The sequence below is a fragment of the Cebus imitator genome, unplaced genomic scaffold, assembly GCF_001604975.1.
Source record: "Cebus imitator isolate Cc_AM_T3 unplaced genomic scaffold, Cebus_imitator-1.0 Scaffold59, whole genome shotgun sequence".
NCBI classification, from domain to species: Eukaryota; Metazoa; Chordata; class Mammalia; order Primates; family Cebidae; genus Cebus; species Cebus imitator.
In genome coordinates, this window is record NW_016107374.1 from 6,700,529 (window position 1) to 6,725,854 (window position 25,326).

Sequence of the window (25,326 nt, forward strand, 5' to 3'; positions counted from 1 at the left end):
AAAAAAAAAAAAAAGAGAAAGAGAGCAGATTCGTGGTTGCCAGGAGCTGGGGCTGGTGGGGAATGGGGAACGATTGTTAATAGGCATGGGTTTTTTTGGGGGGGTGATGAAACAGGTTTGGAACTAAATAGAGGTTATGGTTGCACAATCTTGTGAATGAACTAAACGTCACACCTGGTTCACTTTGAAATGATTAATTTTACATTACATGAATTTCCCCTACATAAAATGAATCAATAACTACTCACAATACCAAACACAGAATCCCAAGTCGGAAAAAGTGCAGTGGCATACAAGGCACAGAGGAGAGGGACCCTGCTGGCAGGGAAGTGGGGGTGGGCAGGAGAAGGCAGCCTGGAGGAGGTGGCACCTAAGCCCAGAACTTGAGGGTGAAGAAGAGTTCCTAGGAAAGGTGGCAGCGAGGTGGGTGATAACAGAAGGATGGTGACAGAGAGGACAGCAGGGTCAAGGGCCAGGAAAAGAGGGACGTGGGAGATTGGAGAATTACCAGCTGTTCAGTATGGCTGGAGTTATTTTGTGGGGTGGCGGAGTGGGGGAGACAGAGTCTCGCTCTGTTGCCCAAGTTGGAATATGGTGGCATGATCTCAGCTCACTGCAACCTCCACCTCCTGGGGTTCAAGCAATTCTCATGCCTCAGCCTCCCGAGTAGCTGGGACTACAGACTCCTGGCCTCAAGTGATCTACCCGCCTCAGCCTCCCAAAGTGCTGGAATTACAGGTGTGAACCACCATGCCCAGCCAAGCTGGAGTTATTTTGAGGGAGGAAAAAATTTGAGCCAGGCTGGAGAGGAAGGGAAGGGAGGACCATCCAGGGATTTGCTCTTCTAAATAGAATGGGATGCTGAGAGCTAAGGGTCAATGTGACTGATCCCCTTGCCACCGGCCTCCCAGAGAGGGAGATGGTCTCCTCCAGAGCTCCTGGAGACCTGCTGCAGCTGACAGCTTGTGGCAATCAAACCTGGTAATGGGTGTGGTGGAAGATCTGCTCCACCACATCACACAGCTGCTTCAAGGCTTAGACCCATAGTCCCATGGTCATGCAAGGGGAGGGGCTGAAACTCCCCTAATCATCAATGATAATGGGATGGAAGCTAACTTTCTGCAGGGGCATAGGGCATATTGCTATATCCTTGAGGCTTGGCCCCCAAACTCCTGCTCATGCCAAGGAAGGGCTGGCTCTCCCAGTGGGCAAATGCAGATAAGTGCATTGGAGCTGGAGGCCAAGCGTCTGCCCACAACATTGCTGCTGAATGGCAGCTCCTGATCACACCAGGGGAGGGGCTGGTGCTTCTTTGATTATATGGCTTAGAAGTCATGCAGCCCAATGGATGGGATCCATGGGGTCCTCCCGGAGCCCAGTGTGCTGGCCAAGGGTGCAAAAGGACAACGGTGAGTGGGGACTATACCTGCCACTCCTCCCATCCATGTGTGGTTAAAGCTGTCCCAGAAACCCTGGTGCACAGGCTGTGTGGGCCTCTATCCTTGCTGCTCACCAGGGCCCCTGTGTGTAGGGAAGCTGAGCATCATGGAAACATGTCTCTGACCATGTGGAGAAAGGATTGGACAGGGCCTGGGTGGCGGCCTTAAGCTCCTGGAGGCATCTGGATGGGAGATAATGAGGACCTCAGATAGTTGTGGCCGTGGAGATAGAGAGAAGTGGGTTGACTATATACTGGAGGAGAAAAAAAAAAAAATAGCTAACATTTATTGAACTTACACATATAAAGTTACAGACCCACAGAACCATCCAACAAAGCGGGTAGAATTTATTCTGTCTTACAGATGAGGAAACTGAGGCACAGAGAGGTCAAGTGGCTTGCTCAAGGCCACACAGCCTTGTCCAAGAAGGACATGTGGGGTTTGGGACTTTACCTGACCCATAACCAGGACACTAAGTCCAGGCTGATGTCCCAGTTGCTAGCCTGGGTCACACAGTGGTCAGTGGTATTGATCACAGTGATAGGAAATACAGGAGAAGGAAATTGGGCACAGAGGAGGTGCCAAGCTCAGGATCAGACAGGCTGAGTCTGAGGTTCCTGCAGGATACCCCAGAGGAGATTCTGGGATACAGCTGAACCTCAACTTCTCCTTCTCCCAGGAACCCGAGGATCACTCTCCAGGAAGAAGTTGTTTTTCTAGCCTGAAAAGACTGATCATGAAATTCTAAAATCTCATCTTAGTGGGGTTTTTTTTCCTACAAAGACATGATGATTTAATCACGTTCACCTACTGTTCCTCTCCCATTTGATCTCCAAATCTCCAGAGCAAACATCTCATGACTCTGAATTACATGCTGGTAATGCAGGTCTGGAAGAGGGCGGGTCATGAGCCTGTCACTCACTGACTTAATTCCCCACGAAGGGAAGATACGTCTGCATACAGAGGACTTGCTTTCTGAACTGAAAGAACAAGAGTTAATTCTCCTAAGTCAACATCAACACTTAGACATGAATTTGTCCTTACTGTGCCTCACTGTGAGTCAGTTTCTTCATCTGTACAATGGGGATAGCAACAGAGTTTCCGCCAGGATTGCTCTGAAGATTAAATAAAAGCATGCAAGCAGAGCATTTAGCTTCATTCCCTAGCACACAGTCAATGTCGTACAAATATTCATGTACAAAGAGTATAAAACCATCTGTTTCACAGGACGCCACCAAAGATTAAATAAATGCATAAAGTGCTTCCCATTGAGCCCAACACAGAGCTCGGACTCAAGAACCATCCAGTCCTGCCAGGTGTGGTGGCTCATGCATGTAATCCCAGCACTTTGGGAGGCTGAGGCTGGTGGATCACCTGAAGTCAAGAGTTCAAGACCAGCCTGGCCAACATGGCACAAAACCCTATCTGTACTAAAAATACAAAAATTAGCCAGATGTGGTAGCGCACACCTGTAATCCCAGCTACTCAGGAGGCTGAGGCAGGAGAATCACTTGAACCCAGAAGGGGGAGGTTCCAGTTAGCTGAGATCACGTCATTGCACTCCAGCCTGAGCGACAAGAGCAAAACTCCGTTTTAAAATAAAAATAAATAAATAAAAGAATCATCCAGTCCTCATCCCTGGTCTTAGCAAGTACTAACTCTGACAGAAAAAAAGCCCACAATATCAGAAGCCACTGAGCCTTTACTTTAGGTTGAACTGCGGCCTCCAGTGCCTTATTTGTGTATAGGATATTTGTAAAGACAATCACGTTATGATGAGTTAACACCGGATCAGGATGCATCCTAAGTCCAGTGGTTTGTGTCCTTATGAGATGAGAAGAAGACAAAGAGGAAAACATCATGTGAAGACAGAGGCAGGGGCTGGAATGATGCAGCTACAAACCAAGGCACACCAAGGATTACAGGCCAATCCCTGAAGCCACGTGACAGGCGTGGAACCAATTCTTCCCCAGAGCTTTTGAAAGCATCGTGGCCCTGTCAACACCCGATTTCAGACGCCAAGCCCCTAGAACTGTGGGAAAGTATATTTCTGCTGCTTTAAGCCATCTAGTTTGTGGTGGCTTTTTTTTTTTTTAACAAAAGCCCTAGAAAACTCACACATTTGCTGGACACTGACTAGGGGATCCTGATATAAAAGCCTACATGTGGAGTACAGCTGCCAGACTCCACATTAGGGGATCTGTAAAGTAGATGTTATTGACCGTTATCAACAAGTAATGTTATAAAACAGTTTATGCATGTATTCAATCCTCAGTGGCATCCTGTGAAATCAATGGTTTTACCTACTTTTTACATAAACATTTTTACAACATTGTGAAAGGAAGATAAATCTGGGAGGCCCCAAAGTCACTAAGCTAAAGGGAAAGGTCAAGCTGAGAACTGCGTGGGACAAACTTGCTTCCCTTTCTATTCGAAGTCATCTCTCTGCTCACTGAGATAAATGCGTATCTGATTGCCTCCCTTGGAAAGGCTAATCAGAAACTCAAAAGAATGTAACCATTTGTCTCTCACCTACCTGTGACCTGGAAACCTCCTCCCTGCTTGAGTTATCCCGCCTTTCTGGATGGAACCAATGTACATCTTACATATATTGATGTCTCCCTAAAATGTATGAAACCAAACTATGTTCTGACCACCTGGGGCACATGCCATCAGGACCTCCTGAGACTGTGTCATGGGTGCGTCTTCAGCTTCGGAAAAATAAACTTGCTAAATTCACTGAGACCTGTCTCAGATTTTCAGAGTTCACAACTGACTGTGTGTTTGGGATGAGGCTAAATGCTCTAATGGCATCATTTTATTTAATCTTCAGAAGAATTCTGGGGCAAAGCTCTGCTGTTATCCCCATTTTACAGATGAAGAAACTGTAATGTTATCAACAAGTAATGGATAAGGACAGGTCATGGCTAAAGTCTCATAGTTGGTAGTAACCTACACCCACACTTTCCCCTTAATCACACAGCATCCTGCAGCTGAGCTGGGACCCACCTCTCCCCACAGCCTACAGTTCCCCCAAAGACACACAAACACACACTCACACATACACACCATTCCCCCAAAAACACACACACACATACACATCATTCCCCCAAAGACAAACACACAATCACACATACACACCATTTCCCCAAAGACACACACACACTCACACACACACATATACACCATTCCTCCAAAGAAACACAAACATACACTCACACATACACACCATTCCCCCAAAGACACATAAACACACACTCACACATACACACCATTACCCCAAAGACACACAAACACACACAGATACACAACATTACCCCAAAGACACACAACACTCACACATACACACAATTCCCCCAAAGACACACAAACACACACTCATGCATACATACCATTTCCCCAAAGACATACACACAGACACACACATACACACATATACACCATTCCACCAAAGAGACACAAACATACCCTCAAACATACACACCATTACCCCAAAGACACACAAACACTCACTCATACACACAATTCCCCCAAAGATACACAAACACACACTCACACATACACACCATTCCCCCAAAGACACACATACACTCACACATACACACCATTCCTCCAAAGACACACACACACTCACACATACACACCACTTCCCCGAAGACACATAAACACACACTCATACATATACACCATTTCCCCAAAGACACATACACACACACACACCATTCCCCCAAAGAGACACAAACATACACTCACACATACACACCATTCCCCCAAAGACACATAAACACACACTCACACATATACACCATTCCCCCACAGACACACAAACACACACACATACACACCATTCTCCCAAAGACGCACACACTCACACATACACACAATTCCCCCAAAGACACACAAACACTCACACATACACACCATTCCCCCAAAGACACACACACACTCACACATACTCACCATTTCCCCGAAGACACATAAACATACACTCACACATACATACCATTCCCCCAAAGACACACAAACACACACACATACACACCATTCCCCCAAAGCCCATAGGAGCATCAACTCACCCTCAAGTTTACTTTCCTTCCTTAAAGTTTGTTCTAAGTCTGAGACAGAAGCAGAGAGGAAGAAAAGTCTTACCCTCTGCCAAATTATCTTTTCCAAGAAATTATCTTCCTCTCCACCCCTACACTTCAAAACCAGAAGTTTGGGGCTAAAAAAGCAAAAAGCCTCATTTCATTATCCAAATTACCAGCTTCTAAATTGACAGGGATTCAACTTCTCTCTGCTGAAGCTTCAGCAGCGTTTCACTGATGAGTTGTATTATATCAACTCTTCCCTCTCTCTTTTGATCATCTTTTTAACAAAGTCTGAGGGAAATAGGTAATTTATCATTTTAAATAGGAAAGGTGTGGTAGCAAGGGGTTCTGGGGGTTATTAATTGTCACCCTTGCCATCTTGTCATCCATTTCTGGAAAATCATTTTATTTCAAGTCTTGAAATGGGTGGGGAGAAGGGAATAGATTTTTAAGAATTGAAAGGTCTGAAGATTGATTAAAGACATTTCAAGGTGTAGGGGTTTTCGCGTGACATTCTCTGATAAGGGACTAAGAGAAATAAAAGCCATTCTCAAGAGAAAAAGTGATTTCAGAGAGTCTAAGCAAGTGTCTAACTTCTTTGTCCCTTCTCATTAAAATTTCATAAACAGGCAATCATGTGGCTTAAATTCGTCTGAATTGTGGAGCCAGCAATGGAATCGACACAGTAGATTCTTTAGCTCTTCAGAGGCAGAAGTGACAGAGTCTACCATTCCAGGATCAACACTGCTTGTAACTTTTGTGAATATTTCAATGCACTTGTTAGTTTAATCCTCAAAACTTTCTCGCAAGAAACAGAACTTTTAGATGAAAATACTAGACTGAAGTCATCAGTAGAAGAAAAAAATGATTTTTGGTTTAAATCCTCATAGCTTTCTGGCAAGAGACAGAATTTTTAGACACTGGTTGAAAATATTTGACTGGAATCATGGGAAAAGCAAAGTATAATAATAATTAGTAGTAGTACAAATAATAATTACTGTTTACTGAGCGCTTACTTTGTGCCAAATACTATTTTAAGTATTCACGTGCATTACCTCATAGTATCCTCACAAGACCCCGTGAAGAAAAATCTGCTACTGTCAGGAACTATTTGAGAATTATTTGAAAGGTTGAGTTGCCATGGGTCACACAGCTAGTAAATAGTAGATCAGGGTTTCTGATCCAGATCTGTACCATCAAAGGGTTCTCTGGAGCCCTCTAACCCCTTAGGAAACTACAGACCTGTCCAGAGAGCCCTTGGAAAGCTGGGCCATCATACACAAGCTTGTGGATCAGCACCTGGGGCAGCTCCTTCTGACCTCCGGAAAGTCAAATAGGATGTTCATTTTAGCCACAATCCTAGAAAGCCTGAATCCTAAAATCCAGGAAAAATCTTCGAGTTTCAAGTTTGTCATCCTTGCAAAAAGAAGCGAATGAGGACAAATGAAAAACACACAGTTGCCAAAGTAATTCAACATTGGCAAGAATCTTAATCTAAGGCCTCATTAATGAGCTTGGCATTCAGCAGAACCCTGGGTCCCGTTGGGCACTAGCCCCACCCCAGGATGTCCCCAAGTAGATCGAAACAAAGGCACTGACCCTAATCTGGGGAGCGCATCTGGGAGATGGGACAGGGCAGGGAGCATGGGCTCTGACCCAGTAATGCCTCCTAGGTCCTGCTCTATGAGATTCATGATTTTATTACCCACCAAGAGACTGGGAAGATTAACCTTCGGTCACTAACTTTAGGGTAGCTTTTCTGTTCCAACAAAGCTCTTTTTCTGAAAAATGTATTGAGGTGAAATTCACATTAACTATTTCAAAGTATGGAATGCAGCACCACTTAGTACATTCACAACGTGGTGTAACCTCCACCTCTATCTAGTTCCAAAACACTTCCATCACACCCAGAACAAATCCTTATCCCCATTCATAATCCTTCCCAATTCCCTCCTTCCCCCAGCCCCTGGCAACCCCTAAGCTATTTCCCGTCTCTATGGATTTACCTATTCCGGATATTTCATATGAATGGAATCCTACACTATGTGGTCTTTCGTGTCTGGCTTCTTTCCCTTTGCATAATGTTGTGGAGGTTCATCCAAGTGGAGCATGTATTGGTCCTTTATTTCTTTCTATGACTCAATAATATGTATACACCACATTTTTTTTAATCATTCCCCAGCTGATGGACATTGAGGTTGTTTCTACCTTTTGGCAATTATGCACAGTGCTGCTATGAACATTTGTGTATGAGTATGTGTTTGAACATCTGTTTTCAGTTTTGGCAGGCATATATCTAGGGGTGGAATTGCTGGGTCATATGGTGACTCTGTGGTTAACCTTCTGAGAAACGACCCTGCTATTTTCCAGTGGTGGCATCATTTTCCATTCCCACCAGCAGTGTATTAGGGTTCTGACTCCCCCACATCCTCACCAACACTTGTTATTTTTGTTGTTTATCATGATCACCATCAACATAGCCATCCTAGTGGGTGTTTAATAAAACATTCTTAGTAATGGCCATAGCTAACATTTATTGAACATTTACTGTGGGCTGGGCTTTTGCAGCATCTCCTCTCATTCTCACACCTGATTTCATGTAATTTTCATAACAGTCTTGTGAGATTGAGAGGAAACTGGAGCTCTGGCAAAGTGGAGTCACTTGCTCAAGGCTAAGATTCAAAGTGAAATTCAAAACCTGGCAGTCTGACCGCAGAGCATTTTCGCTTGGCTGCCATAAACATACTGCACATCTGAATAAAACATAAGAACCCAGGGGATAGGAACCATCAGCCCCGTGTTTCTGATGGAGAAACTGAGCCACAGAGAGGAGTAGAAACTTTTCCAAGATCTACTCATCTAGAATATTACTCAGCCATAGAAAGGAATGAATTAACAGCATTCGCAGTGACCTGGATGGGATTGGAGACTATTATACTAGATGACGTAACTCCGAACATCGTATGTTCTCACTCATAAGTGGGAGCTAAGCTATGAGGATGCAAAGGCATAAAAATAATACAGTGGACTTTGGGGACTCAGGGAAATGTGGGAAGTAGGAGAGGGATAAAAGACTACAAATTGGGTTTAGTGTACACTGCTCGAGTGATGAGTGCATTAAAATCTCACAAATCAACACTAAAGAACTTATTCATGTCACCAAGTACCACCAGTTCTCCAAAAACCTATGGAAATAAAAAAAAATTAGGCCAGGCATGATGGCTCATACCTGTAATCCCAGCACTTTGGGAGGCCAAGGTGGGCAGATCACCTGAGGTCAGGAGTTCAAGACCACCCTGACCAACATGGAGAAACACCCTCTCTACTAAAAATACAAAAATTAGGTGGGTGTGGTGGTGCATGCCTGTAATCCCAGCTACTCAAGAGGCTGAGGCAGGAGAATCGCTTGAACCTGGGAGGCGGAGGTGGTGGTGTGCTGAGATCACACCATTGCACTCCACCCTGGGCAACAAGAGCAAAACTCTATCCCCCCCAAAAATTAATAAATTAGTAAATTAATAAAATTAAATTTTAAAAAAGATCCACCCATCTAGAAAGTTCCAGGACCATCCATCCCTCCAACCCCATATACCTTCCCCTCTACTATGTACAACTGTTTTCTAATATTTAGCATTTTAATTGACAAGTGCAATTAAAACAAGGACTGGGCTGCTTCTAATCTCTGAAGAGAACAATTATCATCATTCACTGGACATTTCAAGCTAAAACACAAAGCCCTTGCTAGTTAAAATCACAGTTAAAAGCTACAGCAGGAATACTGCAATAAAGTACTGCCCAATATTGCAATATTGCAATAAAACAAACTCTATCTTAGAATTGGGATATTTACTATAAGTCATAACATTATAAACTGTGGCCCAGACTCACATGGATCCAGACAGGGGATCAAGGATAATCCGGATGCCATCCTCAATAACCCTTTTCAAGCATATCCACATTGCTGGGGGTAACTAGATGTGACATTGGAGACCGCAGGATATAAACCTTGATGGAAGTCATGGATATAAACCTTGATGGCTTTTGTCATCTCACTACAGCCCTAAACACCCAATGTGGATGTCAGGACAGGGCAAAAGGCACAATACCCTGGACATCAGGATTCCCGGGTTCAACTGTGGCTTGGGCACACACAGCTTGGAGGGCCTCATCTCAACTCTTCACCTTGAGAAGGCTTCCCCACCCACCTCTACCCAGCTACTCTTTCATTCCTTCTCCTGTTTCTTTTCTGCATGGCCCTTATCACTCAGTGGAATTGTTTTGTTACACAATCAGTTCTCATTATTTGTGGCGATGGTGTTCTATTCCATAAAGTCGCCGCAAACACTAAATTAGCAAATGCTGAACCATTGTGACTAGGAGAGATATGTGGTAAGGTTCCTGCGAGCTTCTGGTCACATTATCATCCACCCATCCAACATAACCTTGTTTTAGGTGTGCTTCTGTCTCAAGACACTTTACTCAACACACATATATTGTTGATCCATTAACGTTGAACTCACAACCCACAGCATTATCACTCAAACCTAGACCAAGAATATCTAACATGGATATTTTCTCCAGAAGCCACAGCACACACAGCCTTCTTGTTCTTAGGAATGCTGGAGAGCACTTCGGCACCATGCTTCGGGGCCATTTTAAACCGCAAAATCACCAACACGAAATACAAACAAAATGTGAAAAACACAACACTAAGTTTAAGACCACAAAAAGGACACTGCTTACAACATGAGAGCTGAAACGAGAGGGCAGAATGCTGTCCTGTTCAACCTCAAGGGTTGCGCACATCAGGCGACTCAAAGTTTCTTACCACTCTGCAGTTCAAGTAGTGATTTAAGGGTTACAAATACATTTTAGCCCACAGGCAAATTCACAAGCACAGAATCCACAAATAATGAAGATCCACTGTTGTTATCTGTTATTTGTTTATTGTCTGTCTTTTCTGCTGGAATATAAGCCCCAAGAAGGCAGAGCCCTGGACTCACCTTCTCACCACCGTATCACCCACTGCCTTGCAATAAATATTAATTTTTAGCCAGATGCAGTGGCTCACACCTGTAATCCCAGCATTCTGAGAGGCTGAGGCAAGTGAATCCCTTGAGCACAGGAGTTCGAGACCAGCCTGGGCAACACAGCAAAACCCTGTCTCTACTAAAAATACAAAAAAATTAGCTGAGTATGGTGGCATGCACCTGTAGTCCCAGCTACTTGGGAGGCTGAGGTGGGAGGATTGCTTGAGCCTCGGAGACTGAGGCTACAGTGAACCATGATTGCACCACTGTACTTCAGCCTAGGTGACAGAGTGAGACTATCTCAAAAAACATAAATAAATATAAATTTCTTTGTCTCAATGCACAAATTATATTTTGCTTCTATAAACATTTGTAGAATGAAACAATTCTTTTTTATTTTTTGAAGTCTCTCTGTCATCCAGGCGCCATCTCAGCTCACTGCAACCTCCACCTCCCGGCTTCAAGTGATTCTCAAGCCTTAGCCTCCCAAGCAGCTGGGATTGCAAACGTGTCCAGCTAATTTTTGTACTTTTAGTAGAGATGGGGTTTCACCACATTGGTCAGGCTGGTCTCCAACTCCTGACCTCAGATGATCTGCCCACCTTGGCCTCTCAAGTGCTAGGATTACAGGCCTGAGCTACTGCACCTGGCTGAAACAATTCTTGAACAGTCATAAATTAAAGCTGCCACAATAGATAACAGTATTTGTATCACACACCTTGAAGTTAGGCAAGAAATTAAGTGGAATACACCTCGCTCTCATCAAAATTCTATTTATGCATAGGGCTACCTTGGATGGATACAATCTCAAGAAATGAAGGCCTGGTGACCAGAGGAAGGGGTAGAAAGTCGTCCTTATCTTGATCCTGCCTCTTCGGGCACTGCATCATCTAAGAAACAGCTGTGCCTCTACCACCTGTGAAGGATGGGCTGCCCTATGGGCCTCTGAGGGAGGGAAGGGGAGGTGAGAAGCTGAGGAGGTCCATCTGGCTCAGGCTGGCTCCCACGCATGCTTGCACAAGAAAGTCCACACCGGGAAAGCCACATGAGAGAGGGGTGACCTCTGAGATGCTCCTAATTCCAGAACCCTTTGTTGCTCTATTGCTCTGTCACCCTTGAGTGACAGGCATTATATTAGTTTTATAACCTCTTGTGTTGGCAAATTCAAGAAAGCTAAAAGTAGCATTCAATGACCTCATGTGCTGCAAGGCGCCCTATTTTTATCTCCCAACAACTGACTTGGGGCGCAGGTTTTCAAAATCCCTTTGGCTTTCCCCTCCCTGTGCAGATTCAGTGGGGTCAGCACCTGCCCCGGTTTCTCTCCCAATTTCCTTCTGCAAAGACAGTGCTTGTGAAGCTTTCAGAGTAATACAGCTCATAATACAGGTGTGCCAGAGGTCAATTTGCTCAGGTTATCCACATAGTCTTCACCTAGAGACCGAGAAATGTGAACACTTCTAAGAGGAAGGTGCTGGGTATATGTCTGTCAACCTTTTTAACTCCTCTTAACTAAGACAGACAACTGCACAGGCACCAGGGGGCTTTTCCAAGACATCTGGATTGAGTACCTGCCAACATCACTTCTTGCCACAGAATGCAAAACTCAGCAGGGCCAGTGAGCTGGGTTTGAATCCCAGCTCCACCACTTACTAGCTGTGTGACCTGGGGTAAATGTCTTAACCTCTCCGAACTTCAGTTTGTGCATCTAAAAAGGGAATAATAAAAGTACCCACTTCTTAAGATTGCTTAGAGGGTCAGTGATCATGAAACACTGAGCAAGCAGTGGGCCTGGTATCTTTGTTACTATTTGATATGACTTGGTTCTGTGTTCCCACCCAAATCTCATCTCAAATTGTAATCCCCATGTGTCAAGGGAGGGACCTGGTGGGAGGTAATTGGATCATGGAGCCGGTCTCCCCCATACTGTTCTCGTGATAGTGAGCTCTCATGAGATCTGATGCTTTAAGAGTGTTTAGCAATTTCTCCTGTCTTCTCTCTTTCCTGCCACCTTGTGAAGAAGGCACTTGCTTCTCCTTTGCCTTCTGCCACGATTGTAATTTTCCTGAGGTCTCCCTAACCATGCAGAACTATAAGGCAATTAAACCTCTTTCCTTTATAAATTACCTACCTACTCTCAAGTATTTCTTTATAGTGGTATGAAAACAGATGAATACAATACTGTTGCTGCCATTAGTAGTAATTCTGTTCTCTTCCCCATGCAGAATGTGTGCATGCATCTTTTGATCAGACACCTACTTACATATTAGGTACTTTGATCTGAAGATGGACAGTTTCTCCATCCACACAGAATTCATACTCTACCCACTAGGTTATGAAAACATAGCATGAAAAAAGTAATACAGCTCATTAATAATTTTTACATGATGAAATGATCACATTTTGGAAATACTGTGTTAAATAAAATATATTGTAAAAATTAATGTCATTCCTCAAAAAGTTAAACACAGAATGACCAATTGGCAATCCTACTCCTAGATCTTTTCTTAAAAGAATTGAAAGCAGGGACTTAAACAGATATGTATACACCAACGTTCAGAGTAGCATTATTCGCAATAGCCAAAAGCTGGAAACAGCTCAGTGTCCACTGATGGATGAATAAATAAACAAAATGTGATACATCCATAAAGCAGATTATTATTCAACCTTAAAAAGGAAGTTCTGTACATGTCACAATATGGATTAACCTTGAAGGCCATATGCTAAATGAAATATGCCAGACACAAAAGGACAAATAGTGTATATTTCCACTTACATAAGGTATCTAGATGATGCAAATTTATAAAGACAGAAGGAAGAATAGAGGTTACCAGGGGCTGAGATTACTTAATGGTTATAGAGTTTCTGTTTGGGATGATTAAAAAGCTCTGAAGATGGATGGTGGTGATGATTCCACAAACTTGTGGACATGTTTAACGCACTAAATTGTACACTTAAAAAATTGTTAAAATGGTAAATTTTGTTGTGTATGTTTTACTACAATAAAAAGTTAACATTGGCTGATTTCTTTAATGTTTTTAAATGTAACCATTAGAAAATTTAAAATTGCATACATGGTTCCCATGATCTTTCTCTTGGACACACAACGTCTCGCACAGATCTGGAAGCAGAGATGGGCTCTAAACAAGGAATTACACTTCGCGGTGTCATAGAGGGTTGTTGCAATGTAACACAGAGCTGAAGGTTAGAGAGAGGCTTCCTTAAGAAACATTTGCACTGGGTCCTTGATATGGTTTGGCTGTGACCCCACCCAAATCTCATTGAATTGTAGCTCCCATAATCCCCACGTATCATAGGAGAGACCCAGTAGGAGGTAACTGAATCACGGGACAAGTCTTTCCCACGTTGTTCTCATGATAGTGGGTAAGTCCCACAAGATCCGATGGTTTTATAAATGGGAGTTTCCCTGCACAAGCTCTCTCTTGCTGCTGCCATGTAAAAAGTCCCTTTGCTCTTCCTTTGTCTACTGCCATGATAGTGAGGCCTCCCCAGTCATGTGGAACTGGGAGTCAGCTAAACCTCATTTCCTTATAAATTACCCAGTCTCAGGTATATCTTTATTAGCAGTGTGAGAACAGACTAATACAGGTCTGGAGGATGAGTGGCAGTTAATTAGGCAAAGAAAGAGAGACAAGTGTCCCAGCCAGCGCCAGTCTGTCCAAAGATGTGGTCCAATGGAGGAGGCTCAGAGGGGCAGAGGAGATAGAGTGCAGGTGATGTGGAGAGGGAAGGGGGAAAGTGAGGCAGAGAAGAGGTGGACAGATCAAAGTGGAGAGCTGAGGATTCATCCAGAGGACAGTGCCACCCGCAATGTCACGGCACCGATGATCACCCCGTACGAACCAAACCCACTGTATGTGAGTGGATTACATGATAAATTTGTCTATGTCTTCAACTGGACAATGAACTCCTGCAGCCCAGGGAACACATCTGGGTATCTTCCATGTTCTCACACCATCTCAGCCCCTGGCACAAAATTTGCACCAATAATTATTTTACTAGCTTGACCTGAAGGAAGCCAACACAAGTGGGTCCCCCTAGCAGCTAACCCTCCCTGGCACCCAGCCTGCCTCTGGAGCCCCAACATCAGGTCGTCAATGCTTCCAAAGAATATCTCTAAAAGGAGATGCTGCCAAACCCAGAGAGGAAGAACAAATGCAAAACTAAAAATATCCCCACAGGTCTAAACAATAATTAAACCTTTGAAACTGATAAAAATCAGCAGGTAAGGTGGAACTAAGCATGTTTAGGTATTAGCAACAGAGATGTTCACACTTAACATCATTCCATCCCAGTTACCAGCCCTGTAGGGCAGTCTGATGCTGGGAAATAGAGCATCAATTCAAATTGTTTCAATAATTATTATTTCCACACATCTTTGTTGAGTGCATTCTATAGAGCAGGTACTTTTGAGATGCTAGAAGCCTTGGTCAGCTTCTGGCCCATTGCATCTGTACCACAACTCCCCTCCTGTATCTAGAGTAACTCTTCTCATATGTAGCTGAATATCTTATTATCAAATGGTAATGAGGAAACAGGTGTTTTCAAGACAGGGTCTCGCTCTGTTGCTCAGGCTGGAGTGCAGTGGCACAATCATGGCTCACTGCAGCCTTAACTTTGTAGGCTCAACCAATCCTCCTGAGTTGCTGAAACTATAGGCATGCACCACTACACTTAGCTAATCTTTTGTATTTTTTGTAGATGCACAGTTTTGCCATGTTGCTCAGGCTGGTCTTGAACTGCTGGAATCAGGCAATCCATCCGCCTTAGCCTCCCAAACTGTTGGAATTACAAGTGTGAGCCACTGTACCCAGTCAGAAACAAATATTTTTAAAGTACCTACTATGTGCCCAGAACTATGCTAGACATTTTGCCTGTACCACCTCATTTTAATTCTCACAGCAACACTGCAGGGTAGACTATTCTTCACAAAGAACATATGAGATTGTATGTTTTTTTGGTTTTTGGGGGTTTTTTATGAGACAGAGTTTCACACTTCTTGCCCAGGCTGGAGTGCTATGGTGCAATCGTAGCTCACTGCAACCTCCACTTCCAAAGTTCAAGTGATTCTCCTGCCTCAGCCTCCCGAGTAGCTAGGATTACAGGCATGTGCCACCATGCCCAGCTAATTTTGTATTTTTAGCAGAGACGGGGTTTCTTCATGTTGGTCAAGCAAGTCTCAAACTCCCAACCTCAGGTGACCCACCCACCTTGGCCTCCTAAAGTGCTGGGATTACAGGTGTGAGCCACCACACCCATTGTGTTTTACCTGTTCTAACCTACACACTTCCTAAGTGAAAAAGACAAAATTTGAACCCAGAGCTCCTCTTATTTCTCGATAAGGCAGAAGTGAGAAAAGTTCAATTTGAGCAAGAAAAAGAAGAAAACGGGGAAAGGCTGCAGGGTAAGAATGGGATCAGGACATCTAGACGCACCCCCCACCCCACCCCATAGAAACATCCTGTGGGTAGAATGGGAACTATACATAATAATAGCAAAAAATGCTCATGTATTTCTCAAATAAACATCAAAATAAGATCCATGGTGTTTAAGGATAAAAATGGTTTCACCAAGGACTGAACTTAATAGATATTTACTGAGCCCTACCCTATGCCAATCACTGTGCTGTCAGCATTCACTACCCAAGGAAAAAATAAAAATGACAGTGATCGTGGTTACCCTTTCTTGGAAAGTGTATCTTGTGCCCAACACTATTCTAAATACTATATGTATATTACCTAATTCAACAATTACAATGGCACTATAAGGTAGTTACTAATATTTTCTTGATTTCATGGATGAAGGCCAAGTTGGATGCAGTCCCTGACCCCAAGGGTCCCATGGTGGAGTAGGGGAGATAAGGCACACAAGGAAATAGCATCACCTCAACACATTGATCAAGGTGCCAAGTAGCATGACAACAGCAATTGGGTGAGGGCTTAGATCCTGATTCACTCCTCCCAGCCTCTGTTTCCTCACCTGTAAAATGGGGATAGTGTCACCTACCTCATAGGATTGTTTTGACAGTCTAGTGAGTTTACACTTAAAAAATACCCATCCCAGTTTTGGTTCTAGCCCTGATAGGGCAAGCCCACCAAAGCTATCTTTCCCAAAAATTCTGGGGAAAAAAAAATGCAAAAGGCAACAGCCTGAGGATTCCCACAAGTCAATGACAGTAAATGAGTAGAGCAGGGGAGTTCACATCTGAAGCATGGCCAATATGGCAGTGGTGAGTTTCATCTCCCAGTTTTGGCCAAAAGGTTGGCAGGATCTAGGAAATGTGCTTTGAAAATGAGGAGTAAACACTTCAGAGTATCCCATATTTCTGGCCAGAGGACCAGGAAAGGAGGCTCTGTGAGTAGGAGAGCATGGACAGAATTCTTGGTGTGTGTGTGTGTGTGTGTGTGTGTGTGTCTTCTCTCTCCCAGTCATGCCCCAAGGTCAGCCAAGAATGACACAGAAATAGCACAGACACCAAAGACCCCAAAAGACATCCCATTCCTTTGTACCAAGAAGCTCAGAATGGAAGCCAATGTTATGTGAATAAGGTAAGGAAGCATACATGAGATTTTAAAAAATTTTTTTAAATAATTTCAACTTTTATTTTGGATTCATGGGTACATGTGCAGGTTTGTTACAGGGGTATATTGTGTGATGCTGAGGTTTGGGGTATGAATGATCTCATCGCTCAGTGATATGGTTTGGCCATGTCCTCATCCAAATCTCACCTTTTACTGTAATAGTCCACATATCAAGGGTGGGACCAGGTGGAGATAATTGAATCATGGGGGCAGTTTCCCCCATACTGTGTCTCACGGTAGTGGGTAAGTCTCATGAGATCTGATGGTTTTATAAAAGGCAGCTCCCCTATACAAGCTCTCTTGCCTGCTGCCATGTAAGGCATCCCTTTGCTCTTCCTTCACCTTCTGCCATGATTGTAAGGCCTCCCCAGCCATGCGGAACAGTGAGTCCATTAAGCCTCCTTCCTTTATTAACTACCCAGTCTCATGTACGTCTCTATTAGCAGCATGAGAACAGACAAATATACTCAGGTAACTAGCACAATACCAAATAGAAAGTTGTTCAGCACTTGCTCCTTCCCGCTGTCTCCCATCTAGCGGTCCCCAGTGTCTGCTGCTTGCATCTTTAAGTCCATGTGCACCCAGGGATTTTTTTTCTTTTCTCTCACCATTTTACCCCCAATGAGAGGGCCAGTCATTCAGGTCTGTGCAACAGGGCGAGAGGCTGAAACTCTGGTAGAACCCCATCTTTTTGGCCAAAAGAACCGGAAAAAGAGGCCCCTGAAAGCCAGGGAATGTGAAAGTTATCTCCAAAAGAAAAGAGCTAGAGAAGGAGAACCCTAATCTGTGTGTGAAATGCTGCCCACACTCAGAATAAAACCAAAGGAAGCATAGCAAAGGCTTTAGGTGCTCAACTGGCATCGGACCACCACCTATAGAAGGCAAGACAGAACTGACAGTCTGAATCTAACCAGACTGACTCGCTGCGTAAGAAAAACAAAATGGGCAAACCAAAATCAATATTCTCCAGAAGGAAACCCAGAGTCTCACAAAAATATTCGAAATGTCCAGGAGATACTCGAAAATTGTGTGATATGCCAAAGACTGGGGAAATCCTGACCAATTTTCAAAGGCAAAAGCAACCAACAGGTAGCAACACTGAGATGAGCCAGATGTGAGAATTACCAGACAAAAACTCTGAAGCAGGCATTACGACCATGCTCCATAAGATAAGGGTAACCACTCCTGAAATGAAAAGACAGCAATTCTCATAGAGAAACAGAAGCTATTACAAAAGAACCAAACTAAAATTCTGGAATACAAAAAAAATACACTATCCAAAATTCAGTGAAAAATGTTCTTATTTATTGGATGAGCTCAATATCAAAATAAAGATGGCAAAGGAAAGAATCAGTGAATGTGAAGTTAGTTTGGTCAACAGAAATTATCAAATCCAAAGAAAAGACAGGAAAAAAGATAATTTTTTTAAAAGCCTCAAGGAGCAATGCAACTATATCAAAAGATGTAACTTTCACATCATTGGAGAATTGAAAAGGATGGGTGCAGAGTAAAAACAAAACAACCCTTAAAGACATCATGGTGGAAATGTCCCAAATTTTGCGAAAAACATGAATTCACAAATTCTAAAAGCTCAGTAAACCTCACACAGGATAAACTCAAAGAAAACCATGCCTGGACACATCCTAACCAAACTGTTGAAAGCCAAAGATAATCCTGAAAGCAGCCATTAAAAAAATAATAATGATGCACTATAAATAAGGGACAATTTGAACGACAGGAGATTTCTTACCAAAATTATGAAAGCCAAAAGTTAGTAGAACATCATTTTTTTTCTTTTGCTGATAAATTGTGACGTTTATTCCATTTTAACAACATTCAAAAAAGAAGTATATTTTTTCAATCATATTTTCCACTTTTTACTAAGCAGACATTCAAGCTGTCCCACTCATATATTACCCATGATACTAACATATTTCTTATTTTATTTATTTTTAAAAATTTTATTTTAGGTTCAGTGGTACATGTGCAGATCTGATGTGTAGGTAAACTTGTGTCATGGGGGTTTGTTGTACAGATTATTTCAACACTCAAGTGCTAAGCCTAGAACTCAACAGTTCTTTTTTCTCATCCCCTCCCTTCTCCCACCCTCCACCCTCAAGCAGACCCCAGTATCTACTTAGAACATCATCTTTTGGCCAGGCATGATGGCTCGCACCTGTAACCCCAGCACTTTGGGAGGCTGAGGCGAGTGGATCACCTGAAGTCAGAAGTTTGAGACCAGCCTGACCAACATGGTGAAACACCGTCTCTACTAAAAATATGAAAATTAGCTGGGCCTGGTGGTGGGCACCTATAATCTCAGCTACTCAGCTGAGGCAGAAGAATTGCTTAAACTCAGGAAGCGGAGGTTGCAGTGAGCCGAGATCACACCACTGCACTCCAGCCTGGACGACAAGAGTGAAACTCCGTCTCAAACAACAACAACAAAAATCTTTAAAGACGTTCTCAAATAAGAAAAACTAAGAATTCAGCACCAGCAAACCTACTTAAAAAAAAAAAAAAAAACTAAAGAAAAAAAAAAAAAAAAAAAATAAGAAAAACTAAGAATTCAGCACCAGCAAACCTACTTAAAAAAAAAAAAAAAACTAAAGGATATTGTTCAGGTTAAAGAAAAAGAATACAAGAGGGAAACTCAGAGCTTCAGTAATGAAGGAAGAACAACAGAAACAATATCTAAAAAACTGTAAGACTTTTTCTTCTCTCGCATTCTTTAAAACATGCAAGACTGGTGAACACAAAAATCTGAATATTAGAAAAGGGCCATTTCAATGCCTGTTGGTGTAATACATATGAGAAGTTCAACATAAAAGGAGAGCAAAAACTCAGACGAAAATAGACTTAATAGACCGTAACATTATATTTTTTCTCATGTACCTGATATCTAAGACAGTGAATGGCTTATGGCTTGCTCTTCCACAGGGAGGGAATTTTTCCAGCCATAAGTGAGACCTCAGAGTATCCTCAATATCAACTACTATGTCTACGACTTTATGCTAAGCACAATATAAAGACCTAGTCCCTGCCCGAAGCGCTTATAATCTGAGACTGATGATATGAATATAATCCATGGAATTTAAAAAAAAATTAATGGGTTTTAATTATGTATATCAGTTCTCAGCTCAAATAACAAGCATCCTTCCCAGATCACCTCATCTGACTTTGTGCCTACCCCACTACCCTCTACCCCTACCTCTCCACTTACCACAAGTTTAAAATGTGCATTTATGTGTTAATTTGATCATTGCTCTTCTCCCTTAGAGACTGTAAGCTCTGTGCAGATCAGTTTGGTCTTGCTCAGTCTTGGCTCAGTAGCATCTTGTAGATACTAGGCACAGAATGTGTACTCAAAGGTACTTGGAATGAATGAATAAATGGGTAAATGAGAGATAAGAGGAAGGCCAGTAGGACGGGCATGGTGCCTCACGTCTTAATCCCAACATTTTGGGAGGCCAAGGCCGGCAGATCACCTAAGGCCATGAGTTTGAGATGGGCCTGGCCAACATGGTGAAACTCTGTCTCTACTAAAAATACAAAAATTAGCCAGGCATGGTGGGGCATGTCTGTAATCCCAGCTACATAGGAAGCTGAGGCAAGAGAATTGCTTTAACCGAGACCTGGGAGGCAGAGGTTGCAGTGAACTGAGATAACACCACTGCACTCCATCCTTGGCAACAGAGTGAGACTCCGTCTCAAAGGAAAAAAGAAAGCCAGTCACTTGGTTGGCCAAAGCAAAGTTCAAATATAGTTTAGGACTGGAAGGGTGAATAAACCACATGGCTAGGCACAAGAAGGAGCTTTCAGATGAGCAAAACCACTGGGCTCACCAAAACAGACTAACCAGAAAGACTGTGTGATCTCCCCCAGGTTTTTGTTAATAGGATGAACTATCATCTGTCTCAGATAGATGGAGAAAAACTACACCACACTAGAAGATTCTTGAGACACCTTCGTCTCAATAATAAATACTTGCTCTGCGTAATCACCCTTTGAAACTGTATGTGGGAAAGAAGCCACTTTAAAGAAGCAATTTCTAAATACTTCACTAGATACAAAAGTCAGACTATGTCTATGGGATGGGAACCAGCAAAGAGAAGTCTTGGGAAGAGACGGAGAATGAACAGCTGTCTTCCTGCTGCTGTCAGGCAGAAGATGATTTGACCTGTTCTAGGAGGTTCCAGGACTCAGAGCTAAAACCAAGAGGAAATTAAAGGAAAACAGATTTAGCTTACTGTAAGGCAAAAGCTAATAGTTACCAAGATTGCCTCTGAAACAAAAGAAATGGATGACCTCATAAGGTCGGCAACTCCCTATATCTAGAAGGCTTGGAGGAAAGACTGAATAACCAGGAATTTACAGAAGATAACATCAAATTATCCACTTGACAGGAGATTGAACTAGATCTGTGTTTTCCAAACTGTACCATAGAATATGAGTCTGAAAGAAAATCTAAAAAAGACAGCTTGCTATAACCCTCCACTGAAGATTAACAAAGCACATTAGCATATTAAAGGCTCTGACAAGTCCTGGAGAGTAGGACTTGAGCTCCAATGTTGTACAGAACACTTTTTTTTTTTTTTTTTGAGATGGAGTCTCACTCCATCGCCCAGGCTGGAGTGCAGTGGCATGATCTTGGATCACTGCAATCTCCACCTCCCGGGTTCAAGCAATTCTCCTGCCTCAGCCTACCAAGTAGCTGGGATTACAGGTGCCATACCACCAGGGCTGGCTAATTTTATTTTATTTTATTTTTATATCTTTAGTCGAGACGGTGTTTCACCATGTTGGCCAGGCTGGTCTCAAAATCCTGACCTTAAATGATCCACTGCCTTGGCCTCCCAAAGTGCTGGGATTATAGGCGTGAGCCACCTCGCCTGCTCTCCAGAACACATTTCAAACGACCTGGACTAGAAGATAACACTGACCTTCTCAACTTGAACATTCTATGATTCTCTCTCCATTAACAAGAAAGCTCTAGGCCCGTGGATCTCAAACTTGAGCGTGTATTTGCATTCCCTGGAGAGCTTATTAAAACCATTTAGGCTCCCCCCCCCCAAGTTTCCCATACCTCGGATCTGGGGTGAGGTCTGAAATTTTGCATTTGCAACAAGTCCTCAGGTGGTGCTATTGCTGCTGATCCAGTGATCTCATTTTGCAATCTGTCTAGACTTTGAGATGAAGAACTTTCAGGGTTTTAAAAACTTGAAGTTGCTAAACTTCATACATCTCACTGCGAATTAGGCTCCCAACACCTGTAATTCTGACCTTTCCTTCTCACTCCATAAAGTGGTAGGTGGATGCCTTTTGTAAGGCAAAAGAGAAATCTGATCTTTAATGAAGTAGATACAGTCCGCAAAGCCCTCTCTCTGTCAGTGATTGTGACCAGAGAAGACCCAGGTGGCATGATTAGGGGAGGCTGCGTGGAGCCAGCTTTGCTCAGACCTTTCAGATTCTAATTCAGGCACATACGTACTTTTCCCCCAGGCACCTTCTGAGATCTTGCACCTCTGTTGTCTCATTTATCCACCAGGGCAACCTTGCAAAGCAGCTATCACGATTCTCTTTTAATTGGTGGCAAAACTGAGGCTCAGAGAGGCAAAGTAGGTTGGCCAAGGTCACACAGCAGAAAGAAACAGAGCTAGGGTTTGAGCCCAGATCACTTAAGCCCATGTTTGGATCTTTTTCTACGTCATGGCTCTTCCTGCCAACTTGCGTGCTGGCCTCTTTCCTTTCTTTCAGTCCCTCCCTACCCCTCCCAGTGTTCAAAATGTACTGCTCGAGGGAAACCCCTCCCCTCCACCGATTCCTTCTGTAAGAATCCCATTGAGTTGCACAAAGCACTACTGAGTGTCAGGTACTTGGAGACACAGCAGGAAACAAAACAGACAAGTTCCCCATTCCTGCCGAGCTCACAGCAAAATTAGGTAAACAAGCCAGCGCAGTGGCTCAAGCTTGTAATCCCAGCAGTCTGGGAGGCAGATGCGGGCGGATCATAAGGTCAGGAGTTCGAGACCAGCATGGCCACCATGGTGAAACCCCGTCTCTACTAAAAATACAAAAATTAGCTGGGCATGGTGGTGGGCACCTATAATCTCAGCTACTCAGCTGAGGCAGAAGAATTGCTTGAACCCAGCAGGTGGAGGGTGCAGTGAGCTGAGATGGCATCACTGCACCCCACCCTGAGTAACAGAGTGAGACTCCGTCTCAAAAAAAAAAAAAAAAAATAGGTAGCAGACAACTCATAAAGCCTGCAAAGTATTGTCCACACACAGACACACAGCATGTCTGGCTGGTCAGAAGGGTTTCTGGGAGATGACATTTTTGCTAAATCTTAGAGGTATCTGGAGGAAGACACACTGCACCCTGGACCAACGCCCTGGGCTGACCCTTCTACCATCACACCTGGACCCCCACCCAGCTCGCAAGATTTCCCAGCTCCATACATAGCACTGCATTCCACTCCACTGCATGGGACCAAAGCCTAAGAGTTGTGAGCCCCAACATCTGAGACAGGTCTTAACCAATTTATAACGTGTATTTTGCCAAGGTTAAGGACGTGCCTGTGACCCGGCCTCAGGAGGTGCTGACAACATGTGCCCCAGGTGATCAGGATACACGTTGCCTTTATGCATTTTAGGGAGACATGAGACATCAATCAGCATGTGTAAGATGTCCATTGGTTCAGTCCCGAAAGGGGGACAACTCCAAGCAAGGGGCAGGTAGATGACAAAAGGTTGCATTCTTTTGAATTCAGTCTGGCACTGTGAATCTGCATTTTTACAAAAATAGGGCAGAGGAAGCAATCAGATATGCATTTGTTTCTAGTGAGCAGAGGGATGACTTTCCCTCCCGCATCTGTGAAGATGAGCTATCCCTTTACGTTGCCAGGGTGAAATTCAACAGAACTGTTTTAGGGGAAAGATCTTGAGGCCCACAGGGAATTTCCTTGTGGGCAAACTGTGAGAGAGGCATATCGCTTTTTGATCTCCGTAGCGATCTTATTTTGGAATAAAATGGGAGGCAGGTTTGCCAGTGTGACCTTTCCCTTTGCTTAGTGATTCTGGTAGCCCACGGTTTATTTTTCTTAAACAGAGTCATCCTTGACAAATCTCCTTCCCTCCCACCCCACAGTAAGACCCATCCACGCTACCTCTGTGCACATTCCTGGAATCCATCAATTGTGTTCATCAGCACTGCTGTGACCCAGTCCCAGATACCATCGTCTCACACCTGGACAGCTGCAGCAGCCTCCCAGCTGGTCTCTCTCACTCCCTTCTAGCTCCTCAATAACCCATTTGACTAGAACAACGGATCTTTTATAACCATGGAGCAGACCTTCACTCCCCTCCGGTAAACCTCAATGGCTCCCTATTACTCTTAGAATCCAAATTCTTTCTAATTGCCTGCAACTCCCTCCCATACCCCCGCACAGCCCACCTCTCTCCACCTCACCCACCTTTACCCTGCCCTATCTCTCATCTCCTGATGCACAGACCTTCCTTTATGGAGATAGAGTCTTGCTCTGTCATCCAGGATGAAGTGCAGTGGTGTGGTCTCAGCTCACTGCAACCTCTGCTTCCTGGGTTCAAGCGATTCTCCTGCCTCAGCCTGCTGAGTGGCTGGGACTAAGGCACATGCCACCACACCTGGCTAATTTTTGTATTTTTAGTAGATACGAGGTTTCACTATGTTGGCCAGACTGATCTCGAACTCCTGACCTTGTGATCTGCCTGCCTCAGCCTCCCAAAATGTTGGGATTACAGGCGTAATCACCACACCTGGCTGACCTTCCTTCTTTCCTTTAAGCCCACCAACTCACCCCAGGGCCTTGTCACTTGCTGCTCCCTATCTGCAAAGCTTTTCCTCCTCCAGACCCTTCAGGAGCTTGCTTCCTGTCACACAAATCCTTAGCCTACATGTCACCTTCTCAAGGGAGCCTCCCCTGAGCTCCCAGTGACTCCTGATCATATCAAAGATGTATCTTTTTTCACAGCCCTGAGTCATCCTCTGATATTTTCCAGTTTATTCATTGACTATCTGTCTCCCCCAACTGGAATATAAGCTCCTTAAAAGCAGAACGTTTGTCTGTCTTGTTTACTGCCTAGAATGGAGCTTGTTACATTATAATAGATCCTCGAATATTTACTGAGTG

General features: G+C 43.7%; 2 protein-coding genes across 4 annotated transcripts in view; one reads left to right on the top strand and one right to left on the bottom strand.

Annotated features, from left to right (window-relative positions):
• Nucleotides 1-25,326, bottom strand: part of KSR2 (kinase suppressor of ras 2) — a 523,481-nt gene that overhangs the window by 314,734 nt on the left and 183,421 nt on the right. The window lies entirely within an intron of this gene.
• LOC108304931 (keratin, type II cytoskeletal 8-like) overlaps nt 1-25,326 on the top strand; it is a 71,612-nt gene that overhangs the window by 1,869 nt on the left and 44,417 nt on the right. Inside the window, exon 2 of the mRNA XM_017529426.1 lies at nt 1,330-1,409. Coding sequence (XP_017384915.1) covers nt 1,330-1,409 — 80 coding nt within the window. The remainder of the gene's footprint in view (nt 1-1,329; nt 1,410-25,326) is intronic.